Raw genomic sequence first — 11,478 nt, 5'->3', positions numbered from 1 at the left:
AAGAGGAGAAACAATAAGACGAGTAATCTGTTGTCTTATCTCTGACGCACACTCACGCTTTGCATCTGCTATTTCACAATTATCATACACGTTAGTCAACACCTGTTTACCCTAACCTTGTTTTAATTAGGACAATCTAAGCGCCATCCTCATGCAGAAGGAGCAGACTGTTGTGGTTCGCGCATGGATTTTACGCACAGAGGAAGCTGTATTGGCAAACCACYTTCTTAATGCAACACGTGCGTTTTTGTGACACCGTGCTAAAAGCGCAGTCTTATTAGTTGTTTYGCGCAAGTGCGATGCCTTTGCGCTGTTTAATCAAAATCCCAGAAGGAGGGCTGCGTGGGCGCTGAAAGTGTCACAGCAGAGACTGGCAGGGGGCTGCTAACCGAATTGGAGACATTTTTCTTAAGTGTTCGTCGATCAGTGCGAGACATGAGATGTGYTAAAATCCTCATAAAACATCAAACGGTCTGGGAAGCGAATTAAGCACTTAGAATAGACAAGACCTGCAAATGGTGGGGATTCTGTGCGTAAACTCATGGAGTTGGAGWTGTTMAATGTTTTTTTAACTAGCGCATCATTTTGTGAGTTATGCAATATCTTCTGTTTTCACATTCGTGCAAAAGTGTTGCACTTAAATTGGAAGGGCGACTTCCCTGCAGAAACAGTCGATAAGAAGCGCYAAAAGGAACAGCGGAGAGCTTTGATGGGATTTGCTGCCAGTGAAAGCTGGAGGTCTTTTGAACGGAGTTGTCAGTCAATACCAGTGGGACCTGCCCCCCTCCCACCGCCACCCCTCCTCTTTGCGCACRCACAGGGGCAGCTGGTTGTGTATATAAATAGACCCGGTGCGCTGGAGTCCCACACAGACTTTTTAAGGAACAGTTGGGGAAACAGGAAAGATGCCCGCGTCGCCAGCTGGATTTGGAAACTTCTTCTTGGAGAGGAACCTCGTAATGCCGGCTGGATATCAGATCCCGGTGCTGGGGTGTCCATCGGGTGTACAGCAGCAGCAGCAGCAACAGGCTCAGCATCTGGCAGCTATGGCAGCTGGAGTTCCCATAACATACTCAGGACTGCAGGGATACAACTTTCTCCCTTATCCACACCACAGGCACATCGCGCACATGGTGAGTTCAACTTTCATAAAATATTCTTATAAGGCTTCTCGTTTTTCTTTAAATGCACAAAGAAATGTTGTTCCAATCGCAACCCACGCGCGCGCTCTGAATAYACAGTCGTTGACCTGTTGCCAAACTCATCACTTTAATATATGGGAAGCAATTAGTGCAAAAAAGTCAGTACTTTTTCTAACTGGTCTGATGAAGAAATAATGCAAAAATCTGTTGTTTTTTTTTAAAGTTGGGATTATGTTGAATCATCAAAACCATCACAAGAAGAACATGTTATGTCATGTAGTGGGGCTGGAATACCAGCAAAAAAGATTATCAAATGGTAAGCTTTGTTTTAGAAAGATTCTAGTAAAGAAATTGTATAAAAATCACTTTCTGAAAAGTTGGGATGCAGCAAAACTCCAACCAAAACACCTAATTTAATCCAATGACTGCCACTTTAAACACAACCTTCTGATCAGCAAATTACCATTGTTGATTTAATCAAAATGCTCTTTTTATGTCACGCAGCTGGTCAATGAAAGAATGTGGAAATAAAACAAGGAGTCATCTGGTCGATCATGTGTTCATTGTGCGATGTTAAGAAGCTCTTCTGTTTATTAATACATTTATTTTACTTTTGTAAATTATGTATTATTTACAAAAGTAAATAATAAATAGTTATTTATTATTTATCAAAAGGATTATTTTGATGATTATTTTGATCATTTTCTTCAGAGCCCACTTCAATTCAAGCGGATGTGGGAAAGCAGTGGATGAAAAGTTTGATGTTTTGTTCACAAGTAACAGCAGAAAAGTTCATAATCTGCTCAATTCAAGTAAAACTAATTACACATCAAATCTCTCTCCTGGCTCAGACACAAGCAGCTAAAATGATAAAATTAGCATTTTAGCTGCTTTATGAGGAACTCTATTAGTATGTGAACACTGGGTGTATTTTTAAACCTGGTTTGTGTAAAGTCAAATGGTCTTGACAACAGGAGAAGAAATCCTGCTTTCTCCTTTTGGCTGACTCTGGTTTCTTCCATGTTCTTTAGCTTGTTCTCATGCTCCGTCTTTCTGTCTTCCAGAGTGGTGGCTTTGACCTGAAGGCCGCCTCTTCATATCATCACGCCCTCCTGGCCCGCGGAGGGGTCCTCTACCCTCCCTACCGTCCGGGCGCTGCGGAGGATCTTGGCAGGGTTGCCAAGGTGGCGACGCGTGAGAGCACCGGCGCGCTGAAGGCCTGGCTGAACGAGCACCTGAAGAACCCGTACCCGACCAAGGGCGAGAAAATCATGCTGGCCATCATCACTAAGATGAGTCTGACGCAGGTCTCCACGTGGTTCGCCAACGCCAGGCGGCGCCTGAAGAAGGAGAACAGGGTCAGCTGGGCATCCAAAAGCAAATCGGATGAGGAGGACGAGGAGCAGGAGGGGGAGAGTGACGAGGAGGAAGGCCCCCTGCAGAAGTGCAACTTGGAGGAGCGAGATGATGAGGCAGAGCATCATAATGAGCAGGAAGCCGCAGACGAGCCGGAGCCGGAGCCGGAGCGCTCCGCAGCTGCAGAGGAGCGCTTGGAGGTGCAGGAAGCTGGATCAGAGAAGAAACCTGGAAACGCCGATTCTGACCACACATCATCCGCTTCAGAAAGCAAAGAGAACATTGTCAGTCAGAAACCCAAAATCTGGTCTTTGGCAGAAACCGCCACCTCAGAGGTCTCAAAGAAACCTGTGGATGGTTTTTACCACCCTGCAGGGAAGCTGTGGGCGGACTGGGCTTCACGAAGCGGACTCTTTGTTCCAGCTTACTACACCACTCATGAAATAGTCTGAGCTGATCACAAGACAGTTAAAAAAACTAACAAAAAAAAAACATTTTGCACTTTAAACCTTCAAACCTCACAGACTTCCTGAAGTTTGTTACGGTATAAGAATCTGTTGGGAGACCAAAGACTAAGGATGTTCTGTCACTGTAAATAAATGTAGATGTATTTTTCCACCTGGATGATGTAAATTATATTTCCTTTGTCTAACCATAAAGAAGTATTTTGTTAAAATAAACTTTGGCTTATTCTAAAATTAAGGTGTCTTTATCATTATTTGTTCTGACAAGAACTTTAAGATAAGTAAAAGAAAACAGTTCGTAAATAAAACCATAATATAAAGTAAGTGTTTCACTGAGACATCAATATCCATTTTATTAAACCTTTAGAGTCTGATACAAGAAGCAATAGTCAGAAAATCATTAACATCTTCATTTTTCGTTGTTTTGTTTTGTTTCATAATTTATATTTTAGGCATTTATGGGAAAGTCTTCATCACAGGATTGTTTGGAAAAAAAGTCAACAAAAAAATGTGGCTCTCTTAAACTGCACATTTACCACTTTTATAAACTATTTCAGAAAATTTCCCTTCATACTTTTTGCATTTTTACTCATGTTATGTAATGATTAGGTTTTGTACAATTGATGATATTTAAAATGAGGAAACTTTTTTAACAGTATTACTTTATTAGACTGATAAAATATATACAAATAAGTGCCGTTTTAATTAGAATGCATTTCCATCTAAGTATTCAAGTCAAAATTAAGTTATAAATATATATGTGACGTTTTTTATTTTTGGGTAAACATAGTAAAGCAATTGATGCACTGAGCCATAATGTAGCTGTGGATACAGTTTCACAATCAGCACAGGGATTCATTGAAGTTGTTGTAGAAAATGATTTAAAAAATGTTTCATGACTCTATCAAAGAGACATTTTAAAGATAATCAAAATTTAGATCACATTTAAATTCCAACAAACATTATTTTATAACGACTTATAGACTCTAACGGGTTCACACGACTTTAGTATGCGTTCACTTTGAAGCATCAAAGTCTTCAGATCTGAACTTGAAGCAACAGAAGTTCCCACAGAAGACAAAGACTTTGAATATGAGCCCATTGCTGTGGTACCCAGGTGTTAGGAGTAGATTCTTGATTGAACGTAGATCTGAGGGATTTGGAGACAAAATCAACATTTCAAAGTTTTTCTGATCATCAAACCATTTCTGAACCAGTTGTGGCAGTTGTGGGTTAATTTACAAAAAAAGAATATACTATTACCCTAAAATGATCTGATTCAATTCAAATGTCAGTGGTCATAATGTTAAGCCGGATTGGTGTTTCCGTAGCGCTTCATATAAAGCGGCAGCTCTGTCCCCGACTAATAGCAACGCACTTGCGCCACTTTGAGGATAAAAGAGGTAACTGCAAGAGAAATAGCTCTCCTCACCTAAAGCGCTCATATCCAATCAGAATGGATTTAGGTTGGAAGGCCTCCTTACCAATACCCTAATCTTTAGCTTCCACCAATACTTCCCTTCAGATTTAAGTCAGGATTCTGTCTTCACCCTTTCAAAAACCACTCAGAAAAAACATCCTTCATATTTGATTAATGTCTCATTTCTTTATGTTGTAATAAACATAATTATTATAACTATTATGTTTATCTGGTGGTTTAATGTTCCCTGTTAGGATTGCAGCTAATGTTATCAAGACAAACATCCATCCATCCATTTTCTTACACCCTTGTCCCTTGGTGGGGTCGGGAGGGTTGCTGGTGCCCATCTCCAGTTAACGTTCCGGGCAAGAGGCGGGGTCACCCTGGACAGGTCACCAGTCCGTCACAGGGCAACACAGAGACACACAAACAACCATGTAAATTGTCCTAAGGACAATTTGAAGAGGCCAATTAATCTGACAGTCATGTTTTTGGACTGTGGGAGGAAACCGGAGTACCCGGAGAAAACCCACACATGCACAGGGAGAACATGCAAACTCCATGCAGAAAGACCAGGGCCGGGAATCGAACCCAGAACCTTCTTGCTGCAAAGCAACAGCTCTACCAACTGCACCACTGTGCGGCCCTCAAGGCAGCCAGACATCCATAAAAATAACAATACATATGTGCTAATTCTGCAAGTATCAATAACGGGACATAGTTACTTACAGGATTAGCATAGATGTATTATTTGTTAGTTCAAAACACACTCAGTCTAATTACTACTACTTATAGTTAATTTGGTAAACTTATATTACACCAACAAATTTGCTGAACTGAGACTCAAAGTAGTTGTTGCCAAACTGTTTCCTTAGTTACCCCAACATTTTTAAGGTAAAATATCTCTGCTGAAACTATTTGTATTTAGTTTGGGTGAAGTACACACGTCCTCTAAAAACATGAATAACATTTAATGCAGTTCTTACTATAATAACACAGTGCTTCAGTACACCAAAAACATGAACAATAGCATTAATGTGTTTCATTGCAACAAGTAGAACATCTAAGTTATGCAAMAACAGCAAATGATTCAACCTCATGTACATCGATTCAGCAAAATTTACAGGCACATTAGGGACAATAAATACAGCTTTATCTTCCAGAAAGTCCGTTATGACACAACCGATTCTCCCCAGTTACATCATGAACTGAAGCCGACGGTAGAGGAGCTCGATACTTGTGATTCCTGACGGGGCAGACGGGCCATTTTTCCTTCCTCCTCCACAGAACACACAATTTTTCCRTTCTCACTTCTTCCGTGCTCCCCAGCGGAACCGAGGGACATTGCAGAAAAGCTTCTTGCGTCTTCCTGAGAAGGGAGGCTTCTGTCTTCGTTTTCCACTGGAGTCTGTGGTCCAGGAAACAGGGAGGTTTCTTCATYTGGCCTGTATGTTTCCGTCGGTCCAATAGACTCAATACACTCCTGTGAGAGGGTGAAAGAAAATCAAATAGATGTTTAAAAAAAAAAAAAAAAAGTATATTCTATCATTTACTGAATAAGAAACATTTAAATCCACATCTGCTTAGAGCCAAAACTGTTGCTTTTATGTATTTAAAACCTCTGGTGGAAGTCTGAGYTTGAATCAAAGCTTGATTTTAATTTTAATAGCATTAAGATGTTTCTGTTTTCTTTTTGGTTAAAARGTATAGGCTATTCACAGGTTCATGCTTTAACTGGTCCAATGCTGTATGCCTAATTGTTTTCTAATTAAAGACAAAAAACAAGTACAGGTTTAGTCAYATATGGTTTMATTTAAAGAGACATTTTTTGYATCTAAAGGTAAAACAATTTCCTACATTGAAGCAAAAAAATAAATAAAAATACAAATACACCAATAGTTTTAAACAATAGCAAATTTTGCTAGAAAATAAATTGTCCCTAGTAATTATTGCGATAAACTGAAATATTATTTTGAAATCATTTTCAAGTAACATATTGACAATGATATAATAATACAAGTTTACCCTATATAAGACCAACAAATTAGAATTTTGTAAAGAACTTAACACTGGAACTGGAAATGTAGTCACATTTTTGGATTTTTCAGTGTGAGATTATGCTACTACATTAAAAAAATATTACTACATTAAGCTTTATATATCTGGAAAGAGTTTTACAGAGTTAAGGTTTAATACCTACTTTATACTGTGAGTCACATCAATATGGTCAATTTATATGTATGTAATTTTGAAGTTTGCTGATTTATTATATCAACAGCTTTAATATGCTTGACATCTCTAATGTTGCTTTATGATGCTCCTCCGATTTTATGAATCGTTGTTATTTTCTCTTTATATTTTATGCTGGATGCGTTATTGTTGGGTATTAAGTGGTTTCCAGTCTAGTTTGTAATCGTTATATTTAGAAAACACAAATAATATTTCCGTTATTTAAAGTACATCCAATTATTTTTTTAAAATAAACAGACAAAGCAGTCAGCTACCACCTACATGTATACAAATATTTATTCAATTTGAAATAAAACTTATATTTACCAATTTTTTCACCTTCTCTAAATTCGATTTACCTGGAATGAAGAGAGACAAAAAAAACATTTTAAATGCTTGATCAACACTATTAACAGCACGATGTGAACGTTCAGAGTGAAGCTTACGTTGGCAATACAGAAACACTCCAAATACACAACATGCAACTACAAAGATTCCCATCACAGTGCCAACTATGATATGGACCCGGCTGTTCTTTACTGTAAGAGAAGCAGACAGGAAAAAGCAACAATTAGATACTGACACATAAAGTCATATCTAACAATGTCAGTCATCTTACTTATTTAAATTTTTAATGTAGGAAGTTAAAAGGATGGTTTTCCATTTCATAAAAAAATACGTACAGTGGAACCCTTGTATTCGAGGGGGTAATGGACTCACAGCAGAAATTTGAAACTACATGACAAAATATACCTTAATATTTATTATCTATTAATGCAATGCAAAGGAAAATGTAAGGCACTCCTGGATTGGCTGGTTTGCAATACAAACCATTTCACCAAGATATTTCACCCTCCCAAGGTGCATTTTATTTTGAAAAAACCCTGAATCCTGAATGACGAACAGGCAGAGGTATTTTTAACATTTCATCTGTCCCACACATAGAAGTAATCTAAATAATGCACTAGTAAAACACACTGCTGCTCCCAACCTCGGGACCACATTACTAACAGGTTTACATGCCTGTGTCAGTGAGAAAGTTTCGTTCTGAGCAACTCGACAAAATTTCTAACCACAGAGGCAACAGATAAATGTAAGGTAAGGGTGAGAAACCTCTGAGTCACACAAAACTCACCACATACGGTGTCGGATCGGTCGGTTCCAGCTACTTCAGTAGTGTAATCCGGCAGACACCTGGAAAGAGTTTTACAGGGTTAAGGTTTAATGCCTACTTGATACTGTGAGTCACATCAATATCTGGSCAATTTGTGAAATCCTAACTCTTTGTATGTACAGTGAAAACTCATGAACCATGAAGTTCAGTGCATACTATTGGGATTTTATGTAATAGAATGATACAAAGTAGTAAAATATTGCTAAATATTGCTTTCTATTTCAAACTGGACGTTTGGTATTAAACCAAACTTCGACTACCACCTCTTTGCATCCCTGGCTGGATATTTGTTAATTGTTCTTGCTAGAAGGTGAACCTCATTCATTAGACTCAAGTCTTTACAGCTTCTAATGGGTTTTCTTCCAGGATAGCCAAATATTTATTATATTTTCCCCAATTCCTTCCAAATGATAGCGTTCCAACACCCTTATGCTGCCWCTACCACTGTGTCTCACCAGGCTGCATCATAATACAATGCAGTGAAATTGAGAATACGACGTTAAATAGTTTTTAAGTAGCCCAGCATGTTGCTTTAGGCTTTAGGACTTTGCAGCAACATACTGTGTTGCACGAAGTCCAAATAATTCAATTTCCAAATTTCTATGCCCCATATAATGCCTGTTGTAAGCTTTAAACAGTACTCATAATGGCATTTTTTAAACAAATGTTTTATTTTTCTGGTCGTGTCATACTCTTTCAATTTTTAGATGTGTAATGATCAGTGATTGGAATGCAGTTTTATAACCCGAGTGCTTAAAACTTGTCCACAAATTTGTATCTACAACTTTAGAGTAAAATAAAAGAGGAGCCACATATATTTTATACATTAGCTCAAAATTGATACTAAATGATTAAATAATTAAGCTAGTGAGTGAAAATGAAAGATCACAGTAGTCACCACAGTCAAAATTCACAACATATAAATCAGTAAATGAATTTTGTGACCCTCATTGAATTAGAAAAGTATTCTAAGTGTTGTTGTCTCAATTTGTGGGCATCAGCACTTACTTTGTGTGTTTAATGCAGCGGCCAGACATGGAGGTTTCATTGGAAAATGTCCCCTCCACACATGGTTGGCACACTGTATCATCTTTTTGATTCCCTGAAAGTCAAGGGTAATTATTTTTTAAAAACTGTGCCAAGAGGAAAAGAAAACTGTTAATTGTTCTATAAAAAATTACGTAATTTAAAAATTTCTGTCGCACCTTCGGACTGAACTCCTTCTCCTGGCCCACACTGCTTGTGCGGCACGCAGGTCAAACAACTTTTGCTTGAGCAGTGGAACCCTTGTATACATATGCAGACAGCTTTCGTCTTACTGTCATGGACTCCAGCATACACGTTTTTATCTGAAAGAAAAAGGGACACACTTTTAAAAGACATGCAGTGAAAGAAAATACAAATGTGTGTGAAATGTGCAAAGGTCTTACTTGGATCACAATATGGCTGGGCTTCACACTGTTTTTCAGTGGTGTACCTCTCCTGATATTCATCCGGGCCGCATGGCTCACATGTTGGATTTTCACAGTCTTTCATTGTCATTTTTGTTCCTGCAAAACAAGTTATGGGACAGTGATTTATTTCCTTAACCACACATGACAAATCAACTTATTCCGACAGGAAGAATCAGCATAACCTGTTCCTAACCAATAGTGACAAACAACTCCCAACAGATCCTCTGCAACTTATTTTCTAGCAAACATTGCTCCTCCAGTGCTTTATTCTGACTACATTAGCATAACATTGGGACCCACATCTACTGTTAGCAGTTAACTCCGTCACTGCTAACATGCTACATGCAGAGTAAATAGTGCTAATGATATGCCAGTGCAAACATAACACCGAAGTACAAGAAATGGGAATACTTCACAACTCTCAGTTTTCATACAGCAGGCTTCATGTCTACCACAGCTAGAATATTTCTTAATATTTATCAAGGGTTTTCTGGCCATATGGTAGAGTCCTGCATGATTCTAAGCTTTTCCTGTGTGAACCCACCTAATTTAAAATGAATGGGTCATTAATATGGTCCTTGATGACAGACTGAGGAGATAATTCAACTTTGTCAATAAGATGCATTTAACAAAAATGTAGGATACTGATCCTTTATGGTTGGAGTTAGTTTTTCATCTTTGTTTTAATTATCTCAAAAAGGACAAAGAAGGAATTTTCAATGTGGGGTGAAAGGTTTTAGTATTTATGTTTTTAGTATGGCTTTGACTGCCATAAGACACGGGAACCAGATGGATGGGTGGAGTAATGGATGGACCCTTTTTTGTATTTTCTCTAAAGGCTATTATTGTGTCATAGGAGAACTTTGGAACCCCATACTGGACTACGGCTACCATGCAGGAGAAAAGAATATTGTCTCGTTCAGACATCTTTAAGGAGGAGTCTGAAACATTCAGAACCAAACCCCACAGGGAGGATGTGGAAATTCCCAAAGGCCGGGAAAGCAAAAGGGAAGGACTAGAGGAAAAGTAAATGAAAGCAAAAGTGAGGGGTTCTGCAGCTGGTGTAATGGCGTCATTGTGTCATCACGTCAGCAGAGCTTCTTCACATCTACTGTATTAATATCATATATGAACTCCAACCTATAAACTAAGCAACAAGGCGAGGCGAAACGACGTTTCCAGACTGTTTGCATACCTGGTCCACACTTCATGCAGCACTGTCCATTTTCCTCATACTGGGTGGTAGGGTCGCACAAGGCCTGAGCGGCGCTCATGCCCTGCAAAGGAGGAAAAAAAAAAACACTCTGTAATTATTAAACTCGTGTCCTCATGTGATCTCTGGCGCAGTTTCTGTGGGTAATTGACTGTAGCTTCACTTCCTCAGTCCACACGGCTAGGGCCGGGGTGGAAAGTCCCAAAAATTCAACCTATTCAAAGCTCCGGGGACAGCAGCTGCAGGGTTTTTCTCTTGTTTTTCTTGCTGCCAATAACGTTATTTTACGTGTTTGGTTTCACTCAGGATCCCAGAGTCGAAAGTGAAACTAAAAGACCCCCCTGCCTCGCCCCCTACAAGCAGCGCTTTCAGCGAGAACCGACACAAATCAGCCTAAATGACCAACATTACAGTGATGCATGAGCGTTCACGTTAAATAATGATTCATAAAACATCATAAAAAAACTAGATCTGAAATAAAGTCGCGAAGAACGATGTTTTTCGAGCYGTCTTCGGTTTATAACCTTCCGCTTTTTCAACTACGCAATACATAAATGAGCGTGTTTATTATTATTACTCACCATAAGGACGCTGACRAGCAGCAGCTGATATCCAAACATGTTGATAAAAACAGACGAAGTCTCTGACACCGTAGCTCCTTCAGACCAACCGTGCAGCTCTAACCTCTGCCTGTGCTCATGGTCTATAGTTACTACCACAGGGGGAGGAGCTGAAACTGGTTTTCCACGTGATTTTTTAAATTCTTGACCGTTTCCTGTAAAAGCAAAAAGTATGACGTGGTTCCCCCTTCCATCCTAGTTTATCCTCACAGTTGTTTCTCAACTAAAACATGAAAAGTTTTGGGATCATTATGAATCCCCCCCTTCAGTATCTAAATGGCTTTATTTTGCAATTATAAGGATAAAATAAATAATTTTCACCTATCAACTGCTTAATGAAATGACTTGGATTATTCTAGTTACATTTTAAATACTTATGCTTATATTTTAGTAGATTTTGTTCAGT

General features: G+C 38.8%; 2 protein-coding genes across 2 annotated transcripts; one reads left to right on the top strand and one right to left on the bottom strand.

The window, feature by feature from the left end:
• The first annotated feature begins 168 nt into the window (after nucleotides 1-168).
• On the top strand, nucleotides 169-3,189 carry irx7 (iroquois homeobox 7). Its single transcript, XM_008414549.2, has 2 exons — nucleotides 169-1,133; nucleotides 2,207-3,189. The coding sequence occupies exons 1-2, from the start codon at nucleotides 906-908 to the stop codon at nucleotides 2,948-2,950; spliced, it is 972 nt and encodes a 323-aa protein (XP_008412771.1). The 5' UTR covers nucleotides 169-905; the 3' UTR covers nucleotides 2,951-3,189.
• A 2,145-nt stretch (nucleotides 3,190-5,334) lies between these two features.
• cd40 (CD40 molecule, TNF receptor superfamily member 5) lies at nucleotides 5,335-11,184 on the bottom strand. The gene is made up of 9 exons (XM_008414550.2): nucleotides 11,034-11,184; nucleotides 10,435-10,516; nucleotides 9,216-9,335; nucleotides 8,991-9,134; nucleotides 8,794-8,887; nucleotides 7,747-7,805; nucleotides 7,058-7,150; nucleotides 6,939-6,970; nucleotides 5,335-5,865 (listed from the first exon to the last, which is right to left on the bottom strand). Exons 1-9 carry the CDS (start codon nucleotides 11,070-11,072, stop codon nucleotides 5,584-5,586), a joined length of 945 nt encoding a protein of 314 aa, XP_008412772.1. The 5' UTR covers nucleotides 11,073-11,184; the 3' UTR covers nucleotides 5,335-5,583.
• Between the last annotated feature and the right edge of the window lie 294 nt (nucleotides 11,185-11,478).

This window comes from Poecilia reticulata, linkage group LG7 (assembly GCF_000633615.1).
Source record: "Poecilia reticulata strain Guanapo linkage group LG7, Guppy_female_1.0+MT, whole genome shotgun sequence".
NCBI lineage: Eukaryota > Metazoa > Chordata > Actinopteri > Cyprinodontiformes > Poeciliidae > Poecilia > Poecilia reticulata.
This window is presented reverse-complemented; position numbering and strand designations above follow the sequence as displayed.

Excerpts from the sequence above, each read along its gene's own strand:
- irx7 (XM_008414549.2), top strand. The coding sequence starts at position 906 with ATGCCCGCGTCGCCAGCTGGATTTGGAAACTTCTTCTTGGAGAGGAAC. Across the intron at positions 1,134-2,206 it reads ACAGGCACATCGCGCACATG|AGTGGTGGCTTTGACCTGAA; the intron begins GTGAGTTCAACT and ends TCTGTCTTCCAG.